Below are 25,562 nucleotides of genomic sequence, written 5' to 3' on the forward strand. Positions count from 1 at the left end.
TACCAGTGATATAGATCAGTTCTGTATCTAAATAGCTAACTACTAGTGATACAGAAAGTTGAGATATGAAAATAAGCCTATAGCTATATATAGCCATATTGACCCGCATGCCGATTTTCTGATGAAAAAAAAAACAGAATATCACAAAAATTAATAATGGCCTAATAAGTCTACTCAATATTTTAAATTATTTTTCTCTAAATCTGATAAAGCAATCAAGTATGATAATTGAAAATTTCCCTTATGTATGTTAACTTGTGATCAACCTCACAAAGAAGAAGCAAGCTAAGCGTATAGCCCTAAAGGTAGTCATATATAAGCTGGTTGCTGGGGACTCGCTAAATATGGTGGAGCATGAACATATTGATATATTGAGATATTTAATTGACAGGTTCACTTGCAGGTTACTCACTGAAATGAGCTCATAAATGCTTACTAAGCTGTGCCATGCTTTAAGGCATTGTAGTAGTAGACACGTACACAGTTCATTCTAAATGCAAGAACTGTCATAATTATGGTATACATTCGGCAGTTTTTAAAAGTTAAATTATTTCATAACAGTGCATGGTCAGTCAATCATGGACTCATAGCTTGTGGGGAGAAAATTGTAAAATGCTGAAAGACTATTGCTAAAGAAATTGTTACTGAGAAAGCATGGCACTATTCAAGCTATTTCAGGGGCTAAAAAAGAGGCTAGTTGTGGCTAAAAAGCTAGTTGTAAATGACTTTTGGCTAGTTGTAAATAGTGATTTGGCTAGTTGTAAAAGTCAGACTAAAATAGCAAGCTGTGTTAAAGTCAAAAATTACATACATGTGCTGTGTATTTTTAGCTACAGGGATTTGACTAAAAGTACCTCAAGATCCAGTCTTGAGATTGCCATTTTCAAAACTTTCCACTTGTGGTCCAATAAATTGCAACTTATAGTTATGGTCATTAATTTTCCCAGTCCACTACTGATATAAAATCATAGCCTTAAAATCTTATAAAACAGTAGTTTGACCTAAATAATTGGCTTGTATACGTCACTGTAAATTTGTTTGCTATTTCCTAGTTTCAGGTCTCAGTCACTTATCTCAAATTGCTTCCAGATTTGATCTTGCCACAATTATGTTTCAACTAGGTAAATATGCTTCCACACTCCCCTGAAATCCCTTTAATCATTCCCTTCACTGAATCATAATTGTAGTGCATATTTCAGGTCATTGATTGCCTTGGCTTTTACACATACAAAGCAATATGACGGTACATAGGAGTCTTTGGTTTGCACACTAAATTAGCGAAATTAACTAGTCTCGATTATAAAACCTTGGATTATTTTCAGTGTACAGCTAGAGTGATACAATGAACATTATAACATTCATTTGTTTAACAGGGGAACTGGTATTAAATTGTGTTTTTTTTACAAAATTACGCACAACAGCCACTGTATGTACACATCTGATATTGGGTGCGATCAGCTAATTGAAAGGGAATAATTATACAAAGTATAATGTACAATTTTAGTACACAGTTAGTGACTCTATATTGTACTGTCATTTGAGTGGTACTGCAGTACCATTCATCATCAGGTGCAGTGGTAATCCCAACACAATTCCTAATGTAATTTGAATGTATATGATATTTCAAATAAATTCTTATTATCCTTACCAGTGATACCACAGATTACATTTTTCACAGCAAATCATGTCAACATTTGCACAGACAAAAGTGCAAGCATTACAAAACCACTCTATCCTTTTCCTATGAACTACATGAGTGCATATAACAGTCAACACAAGAAGTGATAGGCAGGCTGATATATAGTTACCTATCATTTTGAGATGCTGCCAAGCTTCGACTGAACACAAAGGTTTCAACAATACTAATCCAGCACAATGGTCAATGATATAGTCTGGTATATCAGTCTTCAGATCTTGCAGCTAAATTTCATTGATATCTTTAGTTGGCTTTTATTTAAGATCAACTCTAGGACATCTGCAAGACACACACGGTTGACTATTTGTGTTGTATGCATATTATACCCACCCTTACATTTATGTGTATACAAATCCACAAAGCTATACAACCACCATTATTGTATGCATATTATTGAACACTATGTATACACACATGGGCTTTGTTATGTACATACATGCATCTACAGTAGTTTGTCTTTACTGAAGAGTACAAGTAACAGTTCATAAGTGGGCTAACTATATAATATAGGAGGCAAAGTATCAAATAATCATATGCATGGTTGCATATGTATACAACAGTGAGTTCACTGAGTTGTCAGTACTGATTGCATCCATGCATATACTATAATATTGCATGGTTTAGAAGGAATTAACAGGCTTCGTTGATCATAGATATCATTTGTATAATCGCATGTCACAATAATTATTATCATTGATATCAATAACGTCATTAATATGTGATACTGACCCCTTCTGAAATATAAATAATGCTATTTGCAAGAAAATTATATTACATTCTCATCCTGCTTGCATTTTTCTTCTGATGTCATCTCACTGTTGACAAATAAAGACTGTTGTATTAACATTTTCTTAATTGAACTGGGTTTAGCTAGTTTAACAGTAGACTTCTTGGGATGTTTGCGTTGTGAATGAAATGGATTTTGTGGGATAATTTTTGTTGTTACTGGAGTATTATTGATGTAGTGCATAGTAGTTGGAGATTTCATATGAATAATATTAGTAGCTCTGCAAACAAAGTTATTAACGGTCTTCAATATGTTAGTATCATTGCAATGTGATGCAATTGACTGTAAAGTGGCAATATTCTTATGAACATGTGATGCTAATGATGAAGTCTGATGTGACAGAGAAGTCATTTCTTGTAATATTTTTGTGGTCTCATTCTGCTATAGTTGTGCATCACTTGTGATAGTATGAGAGGTATTGTGTACATTATACATATTATACATATACATCACTTGTGATAGTATGAGAGGTATTGTGTACATTATACATATTATACATATACATCACTTGTGATAGTATGAGAGGTATTGTGTACATTATACATATTATACATATACATCACTTGTGATAGTATGAGAGGTATTGTGTACATTATACATATTATACATATACATCACTTGTGATAGTATGAGAGGTATTGTGTACATTATATATATTATACATATACATCACTTGTGATAGTATGAGAGGTATTGTGTACATTATACATATTATACATATACATCACTTGTGATAGTATGAGAGGTATTGTGTACATTATACATATTATACATATACATCACTTGTGATAGTATGAGAGGTATTGTGTACATTATATATATTATACATATACATCACTTGTGATAGTATGAGAGGTATTGTGTACATTATACGATACATATTATTCTGATAAAGTTTTCTTATTAGCAAGTGAATGTGCTTGCATATTGTTAAACGTACCAATGAATTAGGACATGTACAGCTAAATTGGTGGATACATATATCACATTCAGTACGCCGTAAAGGGCAATTTGGTGAGCATCTTACGTCTTCCTTATGAACATCATAGTACAGTAATGGGTTTTTGGATGAGACAACTCTCCACAAATCAAATCCATTGTCCTGTATTAAATCTGTTGATAATTCCACACTGGATTTATGTCTCTGGTTAATGCAACTGATCCTATGAGATACTTTTCCCTTTTCTAGCTTGAACAGGCGTTCAAATCCTTTATCCCTAGCTATCTTAAGTAACAAACGGATGCATTTGTCCACTCTTTTGTTAATTCTTCCCTTCATATATACATACTTGAGCAATCGATGAAAACTTTCAACATGCATGTTTGTATTTATGCCTGCTTTTCTTCTATAGCACAAGGCCCACTGCTCCTTCTTTGCACTGTAATAGGTTATAAAGTATTCCGCAAATATACCTGTGTCTGGATGCTCTTGTAGTTGCTGTTCAAAGTTTAATAACATTGTGTTGAATGTGTTTATGTCTGTTTCCTGTGCTAATATGTGCAGTGAATGATATACCTGACATTGTAGCTCTGCATTAGCAATTTTGCTAGCAATAGCCCCCCTCCATGCTCTGTCTACATGCCAAGTACACAGTAACTTGTGTGGACTATCTGAAAATGCATATTTCCATGCATTATAGAACTGGTCTGCGTCATCTGTCATTATCCAACGTGTATTAATCATTCCAACCCTCTGTTTGAGAGTTTCAAAGAATAAATGTACCACGTGGTGATCTTCCCTACCATCCAGTTGGATAGCCTTCACTAAATTCATCAATTACCATGACAACGATTAATGTAAAATCATATCCTGTTGTTTTGAAGGTGGAATCAATGCACACTATGTTATTGCCAAACTCCTTCATTATGTGTGCTTGGTATGGTGTTTGTAATACCATCACAAAGTCGTTTTTGTTTAGATAATTATAAGCTGTTAGAACTACTCCCTGTTGCTTGTAAAACAACACAGGAGACTCCTTGTCACTCTGTTTTATTTCTTCCACCAGCATTGCTACACTTGTAGCACCATCTGAATGTCTTTCAACAGATCTTAAAGAAAAAGCCCTTTCAATATTGAGGATATCCCTTTTTGTCATGATGTGGGACCGTTTTTCATCAACACAAACATTGTCTCTCACATCATCCAATATTCGATCAATCGTAACCCAGTCTGATAGTTTTTTAGCTATCTCAATGTGTTTTGATTTAGGAATACGTAGATGTCCGAGGGATACTGTGTGCCTATAGTGTGTACTACAGATTTCCACCTCAACGGTCCTTCAACTGTTTTCCTCACAGTTAAGCTAGCTGTGCAGTGGGCATTCAGTTTACAAGAGCCTTGAGATTTTAATGACCTCTTTCCACTACTAACTGTATTAAAGAATCCAGTTCTGTTACAATAATAGTACTCAACACTTTCATTGTTTATCACTTTACTGCCAGTTGATTTTACTGCCAGTTGAATTAATTTGTGTAGTACATATATCAGGCATCAAAACAATACCATATGTTGGAAATTTGGAATCACAGTTGATCGATGCATATAGCTCATAATTACATAAGTTGAAGCTATGTACACCATATATGCAACATTTTAGTAAAAGGCTATGGATCAGTACGTATATAGTTGACCAATAAGTAACTATAAAATATGTATACCAAATTCTATACAGTACATGCATACAGTCAGTCATGTGCTCCATACATTCAGCTTATATACAGCTAGTATACCTGTTTTTGCTGTAGTGACATGCAAGGTCTCTGCAATAAACTTCTTCTGCTGCCTATAAAGTAAAATAATGCATAAGATACTACGTTTGAAGGTGCAGTACCTTGAGGATTGTGATGATCTGCATTCCGTCTACTCTGTTCATAATGACACCTTAACAGATAATATCATGCAAGCAATGCTCATGAGATCAGTCACTACAAGTACATAATACTAGCACACTATATCTCTTGAATCAGCAGTAAATTCATCATAGACTGGTGTAGTAGTGAAATACATACATAATCATATTACCTGATTCCATGGCTATTTTGGAGGTGCAGATTATGCTGGAGTTATTTAAATGCCTGGTATAATTTATAGTAAAGCAACAGTGTCATAATTTCCTGTACAAATTCTCATGTAGTAGCTCCATGATGTTTTTGATACACTCCAGCAAACTAGCCAACAGAATCCTATTTGTCTTGTCATAAACATTGATTGGCTAATTTATTTTTGGTTTTGCATGTCCATCTTGTCAACTAGTGTTATCACAGTAACAGATCAATGTTACTTAGTAACATAATCTTTACCTGGTAACCATTGCTAAGCAACTGTTACTAGGTGTGAAATATTATAAAGCTTTTCAATAGCTTTATTTCAATTTTTTTACATAGCAACAATTGCTATTGTTTGTCTTCAAGAACATTGCAGAACTTAACCTCCTTATAACATTCTAAGTGCAAGACTATATTGGTGTAATTGCACAAATACTTAGAAATTCCACAATGGCTTCCAGTAAGAGTATAATTATTATGCACTCTGCTTCCAGGTGTAAGATAAGATGTTGTACTAACATTAACACTACAGATAAGTTACTAGGATGATTGGTACTGTATTTTATTTAGTGCTGCACAGATAAATGCTTCAAATAATTGTTAGCCCAGCAGAATAAGACTCTTTTAGCTAAACCTTAGGCAGTGCAAAACTAACTATATGTTGCTGGTCCTACAAAATTGACCAGGTGACCAGGCTATTTTTGCAACTTTTCAATGCGGTACACTACATTTGACATAACAGTACATGGAATTATAATGAACTGCTCAAAATCACCTGCTGAACTTCTGGATATATTGGGATATTAACTTGACAAGTTCATGTTGAATTATCAGAGAAATCAAAATTTAACCCACTCTTTTAAAATTTCTTCCAACATGACACAAATTGACACTGTATGACTGCATCACAAGATAAAGTCATACACCAACTTTCATTTGATTCCTTCCATTACAACTTTAAGGCCTTGCCTCAAACTGCTGGATACACATTGGACAGACAGTATAATTATTTTGTATAATGAGCTGGTGTACAGGCCTTCTAAATAATAATAACAATAATGTTAATGTAGCGACTGTAGGTGTTTTACTGTATGATTGCACAATACTTTTACTATTCAACTATATAGTGAAACAAGTCTTATTAGATCACTGTATATATATATATATATTTTATTTTTTTTTTTTCAGGAGACTCAAAAAGACCTGGGAGTGATTGTCTCCAGTGACCTGAAGTGGTCAAATCACTACAATTCTATAATATCTAAAGCATATAAATTGTTGGCTCTGATACGACGTACTTTTTGTTCCAATCACTACCCATCAGTCAAGCTACATCTGTATATTACTTTAGTTCGTCCTCATCTTACCTATTGCTCTCAGTTATGGCGACCGTACCTAATCAAGGACATATTATGTTTTGAGCGTATTCAACGTCGAGCAACCAAACACATCTTGAATAATTATAATATCAGCTACAAATCCAGGTTATTAGAACTCCATCTTCTACCATTCATGTATATCCTCGAGATTCAGGATGTTTTGTTTGCGATCAAGTCACTTAAGTCACCCACAAGAAACTTTGACATTAATAGGTACACTACAGGGTCACATTAATAGGTACATTACAGGGTCACATTAATAGGTACATTACAGGGTCACATTAATAGGTACATTACAGGGTCACATTAATAGGTACACTACAGGGTCACATTAATAGGTACACTACAGGGTCACATTAATAGGTACATTACAGGGTCACATTAATAGGTACATTACAGGGTCACATTAATAGGTACACTACAGGGTCACATTAATAGGTACACTACAGGGTCACATTAATAGGTACATTACAGGGTCACATTAATAGGTACATTACAGGGTCACATTAATAGGTACATTACAGGGTCACATTAATAGGTACATTACAGGGTCACATTAATAGGTACACTACAGGGTCACATTAATAGGTACACTACAGGGTCACATTAATAGGTACACTACAGGGTCACATTAATAGGTACACTACAGGGTCACATTAATAGGTACATTACAGGGTCACATTAATAGGTACATTACAGGGTCACATTAATAGGTACACTACAGGGTCACATTAATAGGTACATTACAGGGTCACATTAATAGGTACATTACAGGGTCACATTAATAGGTACACTACAGGGTCACATTAATAGGTACATTACAGGGTCACATTAATAGGTACATTACAGGGTCACATTAATAGGTACATTACAGGGTCACATTAATAGGTACATTACAGGGTCACATTAATAGGTACACTACAGGGTCACATTAATAGGTACATTACAGGGTCACATTAATAGGTACATTACAGGGTCACATTAATAGGTACATTACAGGGTCACATTAATAGGTACATTACAGGGTCACATTAATAGGTACATTACAGGGTCACATTAATAGGTACATTACAGGGTCACATTAATAGGTACATTACAGGGTCACATTAATAGGTACACTACAGGGTCACATTAATAGGTACACTACAGGGTCACATTAATAGGTACACTACAGGGTCACATTAATAGGTACACTACAGGGTCACATTAATAGGTACACTACAGGGTCACATTAATAGGTACACTACAGGGTCACATTAATAGGTACATTACAGGGTCACATTAATAGGTACACTACAGGGTCACATTAATAGGTACATTACAGGGTCACATTAATAGGTACACTACAGGGTCACATTAATAGGTACATTACAGGGTCACATTAATAGGTACATTACAGGGTCACATTAATAGGTACACTACAGGGTCACATTAATAGGTACATTACAGGGTCACATTAATAGGTACATTACAGGGTCACATTAATAGGTACACTACAGGGTCACATTAATAGGTACATTACAGGGTCACATTAATAGGTACATTACAGGGTCACATTAATAGGTACACTACAGGGTCACATTAATAGGTACATTACAGGGTCACATTAATAGGTACACTACAGGGTCACATTAATAGGTACATTACAGGGTCACATTAATAGGTACATTACAGGGTCACATTAATAGGTACACTACAGGGTCACATTAATAGGTACATTACAGGGTCACATTAATAGGTACATTACAGGGTCACATTAATAGGTACACTACAGGGTCACATTAATAGGTACACTACAGGGTCACATTAATAGGTACATTACAGGGTCACATTAATAGGTACATTACAGGGTCACATTAATAGGTACACTACAGGGTCACATTAATAGGTACATTACAGGGTCACATTAATAGGTACATTACAGGGTCACATTAATAGGTACATTACAGGGTCACATTAATAGGTACATTACAGGGTCACATTAATAGGTACATTACAGGGTCACATTAATAGGTACACTACAGGGTCACATTAATAGGTACATTACATTTACTCAGGGTCACACCAGATCCTCTACACATAATAAACTCAAACATCGTCTCCATATTACTAACTTAAATAGAAACTCTTATTTCCATCGTCTTCCTCGTTTGTGGAATGCTCTTCCTGTAATCAATACCAATTTATCAATTGCAACCATCAAGGCTAAACTAAAGAAATTTATGTGGAATCATTTTGTAACTCATTTTGACGATGACAATCACTGTACCTACCATTATCTATGTCCGTGCAGCAAATGTCATGATCTCTCGCCACCATCAAACTTTCAAACACTATGGCTAAGTTATAATTAGTTAAAATAATTATAATGTATGTATAACTTGTGTTTTTAGGCTGCAAGCACCAGTTGCTTGCAGACCCTTGGCATACTTGCCATAAAGTAATAATAAATAAATAAATAAAAGACTAATGTATGTCTGCCTCACTTGTGTACCAAATGATCTGTTAAATGTAACCACCTCGAGCTCCTTACTAAGTTCAGTAAATTTTGGTCAAAAGGTGACCTGAAGTGACAGAATTCATTTTCAGTATTGATTTTGCTGCATAGCTATTGTTAGATTGACTTTGTCTGATGTGTGATTTGGATCAGTTTTGTAAAATCTTGTCACATTTATTATTTTTATTATTATTATTAATGGACAAAAATTGCTTGGCAGTACAAGACTGTCAAGCTAGGCCGCAGGCCTTTGAGAGTGCCCATATCTTGTTGTTCTCCATAAATCATCAAGATTCTTCTTAAACAATGCCACGATTGGTGCAGAAATAACATCTGCTGGAAGAGAATTCCACAAATTAACTACTCTGTTGGTGAAAAAATTATGCCTTACTAGCAGCCGAGATCGAAATTTAAAGAGTTTACGGTGGTGACCTCTGGTGGTATCCGTATTACTCAAAGTGAAAAATGAGGTAGGGTTGATGTCATAGTAACCATTCAATATCTTGTAGGTCTCAATTAGATCTCCCCTTTGACGTCTACAAAACAGTGAATATAAACCAAGTCTCTCTAGATGAGTTTCGTATGGTAAATCAAATAAACTAGGTAATAACTTGGTGGCACGTCTCTGTACTTTCTCTAAGAGATCAATATCTTTCGCCAAGTAAGGGCTCCAGACCTGGATGCAATACTCCAAGTGAGGTCTGACATACATTTTGTACAAAAAAGTCAACAAGTCAACAGAAAAAAGTTTGAAGGACCTTCTTAGCAAACCAAGAACTTGCATAGCTTTTGCTGCAGCCTTACGACACTGTAGAGATGGTTTCAAGTCTTCAGTGCACCAAATACCAAGATCTTTTTCTTCTTGCACTTCTGTGATTTCAAAGGGTAAGTTGGTGGAACTGCCCAGCATAGAGTAGGTGAACGGAGCAGAGTTACTAATCCGCATCAGCTTACATTTAGCTATATTGAACCGAAGCAACCATGTGTGAGACCACTGCAACAATCGGTCAACATCACTTTGCAGCCTAAGGTGATCGTCAAAGCTCTGAATAACAGAATAAATTTTTGTATCATCAGCAAACATTCTTACATTACTTTCAATAAGGTCTGGGATGTCATTAACATATAATATAAACAACAAGGGCCCTAAAACAGACCCCTGGGGGACTCCACTCACCACCTGAGCCCAAGACGACAAGTGACCATTCAACACAACTCTCTGGAAGCGGTTGGAAAGAAAGTTTGATAGCCACAAAGACAAATTACCACGAACACCAAATGCTTCCAACTTGGAGATCAATCTATGATGAGGTACAGAATCAAATGCCTTACTGTAGTCTAGAAATATGACATCAATGCCAAATCCTTGATCCAAAGCAGAAGTCCACTCTTCAAAAGTTGATAACAAGTTAGTAAAACAGGACTTCCTGTTAACAAAACCGTGTTGCTCTCCATTAAGTATGCCTTGCCCATCAAGAAAGGTTACCAATTCAGAATGTATAATAGATTCCAGGATCTTAACAACTAAAGATGTCAAACTAATTGGCCTGTAGTTGGAAGCTTGGTTTCTTTGACCCTTTTTAAAAACAGGAACAACGTGTGCCTGTTTCCACTCATCAGGGAGGACACCACTAGATAAGGATTGAGATTACAGAATGGTTAAAGGTACATAAAGTGTGTTAGCACAAGCTTTTAAGACGTAAGAATGTATACCATCTGGGCCAGGAGCTTTGTTAACCTTGAGCTCAAGTAGCTTCTGAAGAACTGTTGACTCTGTTATGTCAATATCACAAATACTATCTTCAGACACAAAGGAGGGAACAGGCATACTAGATAAATTTTCTTTGGTAAATGTTGACTCAAAGAATTGGTTTAGGGTTTCAGTCACCTCCTGGTCATCAGCAGTGAGAGAACCATCACTCTTTATCAATGGGCCAATACTAGGTCTAATCTTCTGTTTAGACTTAATGTAACTGTACAGTGCTTTTGGATTAGAACGAAGCTTGTCTAACAGGGACCGTTCATAAGAATTTCTAGCAGATCGTATCTTACATTTGACATCATTGTGTTTTGCTGCATAGGTGGCATAATCAGATCTTGATTTGGAATGTTTATATTTGGTAAAGGAAAGTTGCTTAGCTTTAATGGCTTTAGAGAGGTTTTTGGACCACCAAGAGTAGGTTTATTATTTTTAGGAATGGAAGTCGGGATTTGAAAACAGAAAAATATATTCAACTCCCATAAGAAATGTATAACTGTTATCGGATCTGCGAAAAGGGGTCTTATAGCCTTTTCAAGTTTCCGATCATGACGAGTCATAACTCATCATGTGTTTAACCTATTGTTTTAAAAGTACATTCAGGAATAGTGCTACATGTGCATGTTAGGAGTGTGAAGTGACCAAACTTCAGGCTGGTACCATACTCACAAGTCAAGTTATGGATTTCTAGGCTGCACTTGCAATTGGAAAGGCTATAAGACCCCTTTTCACAGAATACTGTACATAAACATAGATGAAGAGGTTGACAATATGTGTGGCCTAGCTTATGATAAATTTCTGTTGATAAGTTTCTTGTTAGGCTCACAAGACATAGTGATACACTAATACTCCTCTTTCCGGACTTGTATTGTTTTGCTGTAGATACAATTATCTAGCTACTTAATTGCATAGATATTTATGCAATTGTAATGACAGTGTTCAGTTCCAATATGGTATAGCTACTTTGATTATATTAAAGTGAACTTTGTTGGTTAACAAAGTATGTGTACTGCATAGTTACCTTTCAATCTATGCTTCAAATCACACAATGCATCATAACTTCCTGTATTTTGTAGCATCACTTGTTTAGTGCAACAAAGAATACAGTTTTCTGTTAAAGACATAATATTATGCATTCATGGATTTTATTTGATATCTATAACTCCAGGGGCGGATCTAGGATTTATAAAAGGGGGGGGGGGGGGGGGCTAACTCAAGGTACTAATCTCTTGGGTATAGAGGTGTGCGAAGCATGCTGGAACTAGGGGGTCTGGGGGCATGCCCCCCCCCAGAAAATTTTTGAAAAATAGATACTAAAATACTGCAATTTGGAGACATTTCCACATAAAATTCATAGGCCTGTAGATATTTTATATACTGCCTTTAGATTATAGGTATAGCTCTCTGAAGCATTTTGCTAATGAAAAAGTTTGGGTAGGTATAGACAACCAAGTACATGATGCACCCCTCACACAATTGCACAACACTGAATAGGTGCATGTTAGAATAATAATGTTGAAAGTGGAAAATTTTGAAATTTGAACAGTACAAGATTGAATCTGAGAGCATTTTCAATGGAAATTGTGTACCTGAATTAAGTATTACCATACATATTAACTACACAAGTAGATGAATGAAGCCCTTTAAACAGACCAATTCACCTCATTGTATGTATAGGTGCAGGCAGATTTGGAAAAGTTTTATAACAGAACCAGTTACATGTTTCCAGTGAATGTTCTATTAGAGTAGTTAGCTGACTGCTCTATTAGAATATCTCGATCTTGTACACCTCCAATGCTGATCCGTGCCCAAAGCCCCCCCCTGGATCCGCCCCTGAACTCCTTACCTATTTTACACTTTTGACCATCACAGTGCTCCAATAAACTCTTGCATGTGCAATGCTTTGATGTGCCACATAGACTGTAAAGTTGCATTGCAGAAGCAAGTGTTACCAAGATTAGGTAATCCAAACAATCCGATACGATCAACAGACTTATTCATTGTAGAAACAAGCAACTGTAAACTAGCTGTAAACAGGTATGAAACTGTAGCAAACAACTGTAAATTGCTTTTATACCAAGCAGGTGACCTCAGTGAGAGATCATGATGAAGCCTTGCTGCAACATCCTAATGGATAGTGACAATAGACTATTGATTGCACATACCCTTTCATATAGGTAACAACAGCTGCTTATTGTCTTTGTATAAATGTTCACATTGTTATTAGTGGTTGTCCAAGTCATCATTAAGGGCATGGATATAGCTATGTTTTCACAGCATACACAGGTCCATAAGTAGCTAACATGAGAGGTCACTGTGTGAAGCATGCATGGCCTTAAAACTTAATATGTATAACGCAAACTGCATGCATGTTTTTTTTTTAAATTATTTGAAACATCATAACATAGCTACTGCAAATGTGTTTAGCACTTAGGTATTAAATTGCAACATGTGAATGTAACTCACAGAATCATGAGTTGAATATAGATGTCACACTGCTCCAAATCTGCTAGTGCCTCTGCTAGCTCACTACTGAGATCCAGCTTTCTCCGCCTACAATTTAAAACAGTACTATAATTAGCTAATTATTTTCTCTTTTACTGCATAGCTACCTAACATAAAAATGATTCATTAAAATGATTATTCTTGGGTTGAAAATAGCTACTCTGTCAGAGCCTCCAGGAGTCAGAGCAAGAGTACATAAAAATAAGAGAGTGTCCAACTCTCTATGAGGTAGCTACTTACAAATGCACTGAGTCAAGTTATCAGTAAACTTTAAATTATATCGAGATATTCTTGTTTTATTTTAACACTTTGCAGTCAAGTGAAAGGCTTGTTGATCAATGGGACTGCACATCATTGACTTCTGCTGAATTATCTCTTGAGTTGTTGACATGTTGTAGATCAAAGCATTTAGCACGTTGGGTGAATACAGCTTGTTCCATCATCACTTGACTCAGTGCCTTTGGGAGTCTATATATTCCAATAGGACACTCTCTCTTATTTTTATTATTATGTACTCTTGGTCAGAGTATACCCATAAACATGCCAACACTCAACGTTTCTGTTAACTTGCTATTTAACTTCTGTTCACCAGATGCAACACTGACTGTTTTGTTATAGACCTGCTCAAGGAGCAAAATTCATAGTCAGTATAATCCAATTTGAGGTTAGGAAGCCGTAGTTGGCAAAGCTGCATTCCTATAAGGCTGCATTCCTTATGCTGCGTTCCTGTTAATAACAATTTTGCCGGACATAGACTGTACACAACATAATACTTAGCTACATACAGTAGTAGTAAGAGCGTATAGTAATCACTTCGCTAGGACGGCTATGAGCGACGAAGCAGTGTAGTTCACAACTGCAACAGCACACGCAATCGCCCTAACATTGCAAGGATATCTGAGTTCACAGCTGTAACAGTACAATCACCCTAACATTGCATAAGAAGCCGTATTGATATAAAACGCCCATTCGTTGTGACTCGAGTTATTCCGCTATTCCTTAGTTCCGCCTTTTACAAACTCCCGTACACAACAGACGAGATGGCAAGTAATGACGGCGTGAAGCATTTGATCCTTACTGGAGTGAAAATTAGTAATCGTGAAGTAGGCAGGGGAGCGTATGGGAGAGTGTTTGAAGTGGATTATAATGGGACCACGTGCTTTGCTAAACAGCTACACTCAATTCTGGAGTCTGAACATTTCAAACAACTCTTCCTCCACGAGTGTCTGTTACACAGTAAACTTGATCATTCAAACATAGTGAAGATGTTAGGAGTGTATTATCTTAGTGAAGGAGATGTTCTACCAGTTCTAGTGATGGAACTGATGGAGTACAACCTCACTAGATTACTGGACAAGTCCCAGGATATCCCCATGTATGTGAAGTTGTCAATATTACAAGATGTCAGTAGAGGAGTCCATTACCTCCACACTCTAAACCCTCCTGTGATACATCGTGATCTCAGCTCCAACAATATCCTCTTGAATAACAACTTGGTAGCAAAAATTGGTAGTTTTGAAGAAGCCTGTGTGATGTCATCAGACTCATCAAAAGAAATAATAGGAAGCAGTTCTTTTTTTATGCCCCAACATGCTCAGAATGCATTACCATTAGATGTGTTCTCATTTGGTTGTGTGGTCTGTCATGTGATCAGCCAACAATGGCCAATTCGTAGAGGTGAAGAGTTCATCCCCAAGCCACTCAACTTTGTTCGTTTACCACTAAAACATATATCACCACAAGTATATTGTGAATTATCACAAATATATAAGACATCGGAAGTTCAGAGGCGTCGTTGCTTCATCAATGAGATCGGTGATGGGTCACTTAAACAACTGGTGATATCATGTTTGGATGATGATCCAGAAAGACGTCCTCCAATATCACAGGTGTGTGGGAGGATTACCAGTATAATAACAGGTGAGCTGACATCTTTGTATTGTATTAGTGTGTAGTGTAATGTGTCAACCTTACTACTATAGGTCACTATTCTAATGATGACACTATCAAGATGGCCTACTCACTGGCTATGAAACAAGGAGTAGCTGAGTCCAGGGACCTACAGGTGCTACTAGTTGGAGCAGAGAACACCGGAAAGACTTGTCTCATCTCATCTTTTCTTGGTGAGCAGTTTGTTGAGGGACAAGCAGCCACCGAAGCAGTTGAAGTTGATGTGTGTAAAATTTACTGCAAAGACTGGACCAGAATCAGTGACTCTGACAAGACTGACCTCCTCCATCATCAGTTTGTTGACCAGCTAAAAGAGAAGGCTTTGGATATGATGGACACCAGAATGGAAGTTGTTGCATTGCTCAGTACATCCACTAAGCCAAGTGTCAAAAACCTAGATGTACCCCATCAAGATAAAATGTTTGAAAAGCTCAAAGGGAGGATTGTAAAAGGAATGACGCCTCTTAAAACTACCAATAATGTAGAACCCTCCAGTAGACCTGTAGTGAAGTCTGGGTCCACTTTAACTGCCCCTCCCACTAGTACTGATGTTTCTAGTAAGCATCTTCCTGAGCCACACCCACAAGACCTGCAGGAAGTTTTCAACACTTCCCAATATGATCCTGGTAGCCTGAATCTTGCTCTGTGGGATTTTCCGGGTCAGGTGATCTTCCATAACACTAACTCTGTTTACATTTCAGCTAGTGGAGTAGTGACAATCACGTTTAACGCCTCCATGAAGTTGACAGGTGAGGTTGTTCCTCGTGAAGGTTCCCCTACACCTCCAGAGTGTGCTACCATCATCTCCAGTATCCACTACTGGCTACAGGTAGTTGATTCAATGTGCTCAGTAGAGGGAAGGGAGGGAGACCTGTCTCCATTACAACCAGCTGTAATACTAGCAGGTACTCACATTGACTTGCTTGATCCTGACATCAAGGTTGCTCGGAAGATAGTGAAGAAAATGATATTACCTCAACTTAAAGAGGAACTATCTGACAAGCGTTATGCTCAACACTTGGTTGGTATGGGTGAAGGCATTGAGGCTGCTCTAGAGCAATTCTGTTTCTTTGTCAGTAACAAGTGTAGGGATGAAGAGATAGAACGTCTGAAAAATACTGCCATTAAAGCTGCTACTTCACTTAGGAAAAAACAGCCAATCTATTTTCTTAAAATTGAGCGAGCACTTTTGCAGCACAAAGAGCAGGTAATATCAAAATCCACAATGGTTGAGGTGGTTACAGAAAGCACATTTCCAATAGCTGAAAACAGCTCAGAGTTTGAAGGTGTACTAAGGTACTTTCATGACAAACGTGTCATCTTGTACTTCAGCCAGATTGAGTCTTTGAAGGATCTGGTGATCTTGTCCCCACGATGGTTAGCTAGGCTCTTCAGCTACATCATCACTGCTCATTCTTACAAAAGAGGTAAAGGATTTGATGAAGGTTGGAAACGGCTTACCAAATATGGTATTCTCCATGAGAGTCTTCTCCAGCATATGTTGGACAAGTTCCACTCAGACTACCCCAGTGTAGTAAAGGTTAGCAAGGAACAAGTGGTGGATATTCTGCTGTGTTTCCACCTGGTAGCTCGCATCACTAGAGAAGCTTGGTTCAGTGAAGAGGGTTATCCATCACTACCAGATAGTGGTGACACCTTCATCGTTCCTTCTCTTGTTCCTCGTGATGATGGGAGGAATCCTCCTAACACCAAACAGGAGAGGATCATCTACTTCAAGTTTGTCAGTGGCTTTATCCCAACCAGTCTCCTCAACCAGTTGATAGCTGATTGTATATGTCGTAATGTGGAGAGGAATAGTCGACTGTTGTGGTGAGTGTAGTGTTAATGAGTGTGGTGTATTGAGTGGTGGATTGTAGGATGAGACATGGCAAGGTGGGGCTACAATTGGGAGCAGATCAGAAATACTACATCAGCCGATGTGAGGAGAAGAAGAGTATCCAGTTGATGATCACTATGTCAGTGAGAGATGATGTGAAGAGTGGTGAAGAGAGGAGGGAACTGATTGATGACATCACTAGATTACTGGATGACATCATGAAGGTGTTCATGCCAGCAGTGAAGAAGAGGCCAGTCTTATTGGTTCCCTGTCCAAACTGTCCTACCCTCCATATCACTCTTGATGAGGTGTGTAGTGGTAAGATTATCTTCTGCTCTAATAAAGATGGTGATGTTGATCTTCCACCTGGTTACTATGGTGACCTGTTACCTCATAGATCACATGATCCTAATACTCTACCAGGTGAGGTAATAATCTCATTACTGATTGTATAGTGTAAGTGTTTATAGGAGCTGACAGGAAGTTGGAAGTGTTCACTAAATATTATGCTAGTTTAACTAGTGTCCTACCCATCAAGAACATCACCAGTCATTTGATCAGTGTAGGAGTGATAAGTTTTGAAGATGAGGAGGTTATCCAACAAATGACTAGATCATCAGAAGGATCTTCTCTGGTTCTTAGGAAGATAGCTAGCTCCCTCAAAGCTGATCAGACCAAAAGTTTTGACATGTTATTATTGACCATGGAGGAACATGGAGGTGTGTCTTGTGATGAACTAGCCAATCAAATAAGAGAAGAACTAGCACAAACCACAACTGGTATAGTAACAAACTGTATAGTGTAATAGTTGTGATGTGTTCCATTAGGTGACCATCAACCATCAGCTACACAAGACACATCTAAAATGTCTACTGTAACAATGAGATATGATGAAGACAAAAGTAACCATCTTGTGTACCAGTACTAGTTGGCTATATGATCTGTCAGTAGTTTTTGTATTATATGTACAATGAGACATTTGTGCTCATTATTTTAAAAGGAGTCCTTATAAATTTAACTGTAGGACAACACGTATTTGTTTACACCATAGTCTCATTATTTGTATACTGTTAATTACTGTATTAGCTACACATTCATCACATGATGGGGACACATCACATGATGGGGAGACAACAAGACCATCAACCAGTCATGATAAAGGCAACAGGTAATAATATATTAATGTTGTTGATGAAATATTATTATTAATGGTGCTAATAAAATGATCACTAGAGAGGTACAGTCATCACATGTTGGAAGAACACAACCACCAACTGGTAATGTAGCTGAACTATATTGTGTGTAGTTGTGATATGTTCCTTTATTAGGTGATCTAGCTGTGGGAGACACACCTGATCAGAATGATGATCAGGACACACACAAAGGTGACTTGTATAGTATGTGTTGAGCTAAGCTTAAGAGCATATGAAAATATTTGTCAATTTAGCCATAATGTACCATTAATGTAAATGTGGGCAATTCTATACCTGGGGGGACAAGAAAGGAACAGCATAACTATTGTTGTTTGGTAAAGTAGAATTTCAGGGGGTCTGGGGGTGCAATCCCCGAAGCTGCAGGATTCTTGCAATTTAAAGGCTTGAAAACAGCCTAAAATTTATGCTAAAAACATGAAAAATGCTAATAATAACAATGCCAATCTATACTGCAACATTTCCCCAAGATTTTTAAAAAGTTATTTTTCAGCAGGGGGGCCATGCCCCCCTTAGAATCGCCTGTGAATGTGGGTGATACAAAAATGAGTATGAGCTTATACTGCAGATTTTTAGCCATGCATAGACTTCCTGTATTTATGCCATGCACTTGAGTGTACAAGACATATCCCCAATATGTGTTATTGTAGTTAGAAATCAAACTAATGCTTTGGTTGTTTGCAATCATGTGGATCAATGTCTGTATGTGTAGGCCCACAGCTGTGTCTTGGGTTATTCATCCGTGAACAATCTGTTAAGTTTTTGACCCCAGACCCCTTCTGCAGGCAACTTCATGATCAGTCCTATTAGAAACCCCCTTATAATCCTGGATATGCCCCTGTTGAGATTTTCTATTCCTGCTATTAATCAGGGGTGGATCCAGAAATGGGTTTCCTTTTTGGAAGAGCCTTAATATTACATGATGCAAGTTTTTCTCTAATTCAGTACACTAATATCAGTTTATCAGTCAAATAAATACTCATTGCAAACACGATGTGCTATGATGTGCTAGGAACAAATTGCAGTTGTGCAAACAAATAATTTGTATCAACCTTCATTGCACTTCATTGGTTGAGAGTGTGACCATGTAATGAAGATTATAGTTGCTGTGAAACAGAAAACAAAATGACATTGATTGGTAGGATTTATTATTTTAATAACTCAATTTTTATGGCAGGCATGCATAAGTATAATATCAGGAGCTTATAATCATAGATTATAGACACACACACAGGATTTGAAACATGTCACGTGATATCACAAAAGTCATGTTAAGTTCATCCTCAAAGTAAGTTTTGTTGCAGAAAAGTTCTATTATTGTATTAAATAAGCCTGTCAGGTAATACAAGCGCCTTATCAAGCAATTCTGTTGACTTTTGAAAGAATTTTCTTCAAAGCGGAATTTTAGGCTCACGGATGATCCTAACCTACACATTTGTGGTACTGTTTACTCGTAGTGCCTAGCAAAAATGAACAAACCCTGTGGATTTATAAGTTGTTAGACATATATTACGTATCCAAATCAATGCAAAATGCTTCTTTGTGTAGTGGGCTATGAGCTATGACCTATTAAGGTAGCATCCAGTGTCGAACATCAAAGGATTTGTGGTACCGATTACTCAGCAACGGAGACTACTGCAAGGCTGTAATTCATGTAATACAGTCGTTATGATCCACCATTCACCCAAGTCGAAGAATTATTTCTCTTATACCATCTGTTGGAGAGTTACAACCTCGGTTACAACAGCTTTAACACCTGGCTGATAGGTGAAGATTAGCCGCGAGTTTCCAATCCCATGTGTGTGTGTGTGTCTATAATCTATGTTATAATCAAGTTCAGAGGATGAGCTCTCTGCTTCAGACTAGTCAATAAGCTCCTGGTACAGGATATTATGAGTGCAATCAAGACACACCGTAGTGTGTCGTGTGGCCCAAGAAGCCGGCGCACCACACCGTGAGTATATTGACAAGAAGAAAGAAAATGTGATTTTCACACCTTTGTAGCTCCATGATCCTTCATCCGATTGGAACCAGTTTCACTGCAGCGGTGCCCGCCAGGTAAGCCACCCCACATACCAGATTTGAAGAAAATCACCTTAGCCATTTCTGAGATATGAGTGGCTAAAATTTCGTTTTTATTTCTTGGTTTTTTTGTTGTCTTTTTCTTCTTATTCTTTGTCTTTTCGCACTCTGTGAAAAATTGCTATAAAACACAAACGCATAATCAGATCACCTTGAAATTTGGCACACATGAAGGCAGTCCAAAGGCGAATTCTAGAATCAAATTTGGTGCAAATTTGATGAATAGTTCAGGAGTTATGACCGATTATTCGCGTAAACAAGATCGATTTGTTGTCACACCTACAGGGTAAACCACTTCATGGAATGAGTTGAAAATCGGTTTGTGGATAGATCAACCATTGTAGGAGTGCCTTTTGGTGGTTTGAAAACAATCGAAATTAAGATCATGGAGATATGACACGAAACCTAAGGTGTGTAACAATTGCGCGATCAAAATTCGTGAATAAAATTACCAACAATTTTTACACCTACCAGGCAAACCGCTTAGAGCAATGAGCTGAAAATTGGTATGTGGCTGGAATAATAATCGTAGAAAATCCTTGTAGTAGTACAGAAGAATCGGAGTACAAACCATTGAGTTATGATTCGAAAGCCAACTATGTGTAGCAAATGCGAGATTGAGATACTCTAATAGAACGGTCACCCTAATAGAGCACTCAGTTACATTTATTACTCACTCCATTATAGAATTTTCTATTACATTGCAAGTTATTCTATAGGGAATTCAGCTGCAAACAGTTAATTTTATACACAGTTCAACTACAAGCCAAGTCACCCTGTAAAGAGCTCAACTATAAATATATTGCTGTAGAGATTCAGGACATCACAAGTCACACTGAAGAGAGTTCAGCTATAAACAAGTCATGCACCCTGTAGAGAGTTCAGCTACAAACGGGTCACTCTCTACAGAATTCAGCTACAAACAAGTCATCGTGTAGGGAATTCAGCAACCAAAAACCACCCTGTAAAGAATTCAGCTATACAGACAAGTTACTCTATAGAGAGATCAGCTAGAAACAAGAGAGAGTTCACAACTAGAAGACGTCACCTTGTAGAGAGTTCAGCTACAAACAAATCACCCTGTAGAGAGATCAGCTAGAAGAAGTTACCTTGTAGGGAGTTCAGCTATACAAGAAACTACCCTGTAGAGAGTTCAGCTGCAAACAAATCACCGTGTAGAGATTTCGACTACAACCAAATCACTTAGTAGAGAGTTCAGCTACAATCAAATCACCCTGTAGAGATTTCAGCTACAACCAAATCACCCTGTAGAGAGAAACAAGTTACAGAGATCAGCTAACAGAAGTCACCTTGTAGAGAGTTCAGCTACAAATAATAAGTCACCCTGTAGAGAGTTCGGCTACAATGAAACCATCCTGTACAGAGTTCAGCTAGAAACAAGTCACCCTATAGAGAGATCAGCTAGAAACAAGTCACCCTGTAGAGAGCTCAGTTACAAACAGACCACCATGTAGAGAGTTCAAGTAGAAACAAGTCATGCTGTTGAGAGATCAGCTAGAAGAAGTCACTTTGTAAAGAGTTCAGCTACAAAAAAACTACCCTGTGGAGAGTTTAGCTATGAACAGATCACCCTGGAGGGGAAACAAGCTACAAACAAGTGTCTCTGTAGAGAGATCAGCTAGAAGAAGTCACCTTGTAGAGAGTTCAGACACAAACAAACTACCCTGTAAAGAGTTCAGTTACTAACAAATCATGCCCTGCAGAGGGTTCAGCTACAAACAAATCAGTTCAGCTACAACCAAATCACCCTGTAGAGAATTCAGCTCCAAAAAGTCACCCTGTAGAGAGTTCAGCTACAACCAAATCACCCTGTAGAGAGATCAGCTAGAACAAGTAACCCTGTAGAGAGATCAGCCAGAAGAAGTCACCTTGTAGAGAGTTCAGCTACAAACAAATCATCCTGTAGAGAGCTCATTTACAAAAAAAAAAATCACCCTGTAGGGAGTTCAGCAGCTATGAACAGATCATCATGTAGAGAGTTTAGCTACGAACAGATCACCCTGTAGAGAGTTCAGCTAGAAACAAGTCACCCTATAGAGGGATCAGCTAGAAACAAGTCACCCTGTAGAGAGCTCAGCTCCAAATAGATAGAGTTCAGCTACAAAAAGATCACCCTGTAGAGAGTTCAGCTATGAAAAGATCACCCTAGAAAGAGTTTAGCTTGAAACAAGTCGCCCGGTAGAGAGATCAGCTAGAAACAAGTAACCCTGTAGAGAGATCAGCCAGAAGAAGTCACCTTGTAGAGAGTTCAGCTACAAACAAATCATCCTGTAGAGAGCTCATTTACAAAAAATCACCCTGTAGGGAGTTCAGCTATGAACAGATCATCATGTAGAGAGTTTAGCTACGAAAAGATCACCCTGTAGAGAGTTTAGCTACGAACAGATCACCCTGTAGAGAGTTCAGCTACGAACAGATCACCCTGTAGAGAGTTCAGCTACGAACAGATCACCATGTACAGTTCAATTCAAGTAGAAACAAATCATGCTGTTGAGAGATCAGCTAGAAAAAGTCACTTTGTACAGAGTTCAGCTACAAAATATACCCTGTAGAGATTTTAGCCACAAACAATTTACTCTGTAGAGATATCAGTTTGAAACAAGTCACTCTGTAGAGAGATCAGCTAGAAGAAGTCACCTTGTAGAGAGTTCAGTTGCAAACAGATCATCCTGTAGAGAGTTCATTTATTTAAAAATCACCCTGCAGAGAGTCAGCTGCAAACAAATCACACTGTAGAGAGATCAGCTTGAAATTATACACAATGTAGGGAGTTCAGCTACGTACAAGCAATTCACCCTGTAGAGAGTTCAAGTTACCCTATAGACAGTGTTGCGCTGCTACTTTTACAAAGTAATATATTACATATTACTCGTTACTGCCACTGCGATGAAATACGTTACAGTTATATACAAGTACACATAAAAGTTTGGAATTTTCAACTAGAGTAGGAACCATAGCACATTGATAAAAAGTACTGAAACAAGCTGGAGTAGTGCACGATTTTAAATCACAGTAAAACAATAAGAAGTGTTATATCCCTACTGTGCAAATCCGTTATGGTATCTTGAGCACAGTAGGGATATAACACTTTTCATTGTTTTATTGCGATTTAATATCGTGCACTACTCCAGCTTGTTTCAGTACTTTTTATCAGTGTGCTATGGTCCCTACTCTAGTTGAAAATTCCAAATTTTTCCGTGTACTTGTTTGTTAACTTTTTTTTGTAAATAATTATTATGACTGGTGAACCCACGCATACCGCATCTGAAATGACGCCACTCATCCCAATTATTGTCTGAAAAGTGAAGTATCCATTATGCTTCGTTGTCAGCTATCTTCAACCCGTTACGCAGTGTTTCGAATCAAGAACTGTTAGAAAAGCACCTCTGTAATCCACGCATATCGAAAGAAATGGTGCCGTGCGCCCCGGGTTATATCAATAATTATCGTCTGAAAAGTGAAGTATCCATTACGCTTCGTTGTCGGCTATGTTCAACCTGTTACACAGCAGTACGAATCAAGAACTGTTTGAAAAGCACCTCTGCTATCAAAATAGCCACTATGACAAATACGGACGACTTCCGCTACGAAGGGAAGCCATTACGGGCTACCGCCAAATCAACACTTTTCACTGTCAGCAAAGATGAATGGGACACAAAGGAGGACACTGGTAAGTCCATGAAGAAGGCATTGCACATACTGCGGTATGCCAAAAGGCACCTGTCGGGCCGAAGCAATATCGAACAGTGAAAAAATCAAGCCCGTAGCCTTAGCTGTTATTGAGTTACGCTTGTCTGAAGGCATCAGTCAGTCAGTCAGTAGAAAATTCCGTTAAATAAATTATTTTTAAAATTCCATAGCAACTTATTGATAGCGTTTCGGGTCGATCTGAAAGCTTGTTTGGGCTTAGTTTTACCTAGCCAATACTGCCTCATCGTCTTCAGGGAAAATTGAGGTTGGTTTTTGGGTGATATTATTTTGTGGGCCACGCCTACTCCTTTGTGGTCCCTACTATACACTACTATCGTAGTGTATGATTGTGTATGATTACTTCAATTTAAAAGTAACTAGTAATATGTTATATTACATATTACACAATGTATAAAGATACTTTGTTAGGTAATAATATTACAGTAGCGCGCTAGTTAAGTAATGCGTTAGTACTTTGTTAGGTAATAATGTTACAGTAACACACTAGTTAAGTAACGCATTATACTTCGTTCGGTAATATTACAGTAACGCGTTAGTACTTCGTTAAGTAATAATATTACAGTAACAAGTAGTTTAGCGCTATTTAATAACGCATTACTTATGTGAAGTGACAATCCGTTAGATATTACCAGCGTTGGAAATGTAGCGCGTTATATTACTTCGTTACTGCATTAAGTAATAATATTATGTAATGCGTTACGCCCAACACTGCCTGTAGAGAGATCAGCTACAAACAAATCACCCTGTAGAGTGTTCGGCTAGATACAAGTCACCCTGCAGAGAGATCTAGAAAAAGTCACCTTGTAGAGAGATCAGCTACAAAAGAGCCATTCTGTGGAGAATAATTGACATGTAATAAATATATGTATATAATTTGTATAATTACTAATAAAATCTAATGTATTAAAAATCTTCTTTAAGTTCTTTTCTTCCTGTGGTAAAGAAAAAAACAGATGGGTTAAAAAGCCCCAAAGCCAGCCACAGACCGGCTTTGCAGTATGCAAATACAAAAAGAAGTGATATCTTATCAAAAAGTGGCACCAAATTCACCTGAATTGTTGTTATTAAAATTTTTCCATTAA

At 37.5% G+C, this 25,562-nt stretch overlaps 2 protein-coding genes and 1 long non-coding RNA gene across 4 annotated transcripts in view; 1 reads left to right on the top strand and 2 right to left on the bottom strand.

The window, feature by feature from the left end:
- Positions 1–1,384: 1,384 nt before the first annotated feature.
- LOC136238236 (uncharacterized) lies at positions 1,385–7,114 on the bottom strand. The gene is made up of 6 exons (XR_010692857.1): positions 5,315–7,114; positions 5,214–5,266; positions 3,424–5,051; positions 1,809–1,975; positions 1,649–1,748; positions 1,385–1,595 (listed from the first exon to the last, which is right to left on the bottom strand). It is a non-coding gene; the product is annotated as an uncharacterized lncRNA (long non-coding RNA).
- Positions 7,115–10,226: 3,112 nt separating this feature from the next.
- LOC136239217 (uncharacterized) lies at positions 10,227–11,996 on the bottom strand. The gene is made up of 6 exons (XM_066029946.1): positions 11,990–11,996; positions 11,118–11,477; positions 10,582–10,868; positions 10,500–10,511; positions 10,359–10,449; positions 10,227–10,303 (listed from the first exon to the last, which is right to left on the bottom strand). The coding sequence occupies exons 1-6, from the start codon at positions 11,994–11,996 to the stop codon at positions 10,227–10,229; spliced, it is 834 nt and encodes a 277-aa protein (XP_065886018.1).
- A 2,641-nt stretch (positions 11,997–14,637) lies between these two features.
- Positions 14,638–25,562, top strand: part of LOC136238208 (uncharacterized) — a 35,426-nt gene continuing 24,501 nt past the window's right edge. Inside the window, exons 1-8 of one of the 2 annotated variants that reach the window (XM_066028558.1) lie at positions 14,638–15,588; positions 15,651–17,448; positions 17,496–17,878; positions 17,926–18,234; positions 18,283–18,357; positions 18,542–18,623; positions 18,689–18,732; positions 18,784–18,840. In XM_066028558.1, coding sequence (XP_065884630.1) covers positions 14,709–15,588; positions 15,651–17,448; positions 17,496–17,878; positions 17,926–18,234; positions 18,283–18,357; positions 18,542–18,623; positions 18,689–18,732; positions 18,784–18,840 — 3,628 coding nt within the window. In that variant the 5' untranslated portion in view covers positions 14,638–14,708. The remainder of the gene's footprint in view (positions 15,589–15,650; positions 17,449–17,495; positions 17,879–17,925; positions 18,235–18,282; positions 18,358–18,541; positions 18,624–18,688; positions 18,733–18,783; positions 18,841–25,562) is intronic. The other variant, XM_066028559.1, reaches the window with a different exon arrangement.

This window comes from Dysidea avara, chromosome 11 (assembly GCF_963678975.1).
Source record: "Dysidea avara chromosome 11, odDysAvar1.4, whole genome shotgun sequence".
NCBI classification, from domain to species: domain Eukaryota; kingdom Metazoa; phylum Porifera; class Demospongiae; order Dictyoceratida; family Dysideidae; genus Dysidea; species Dysidea avara.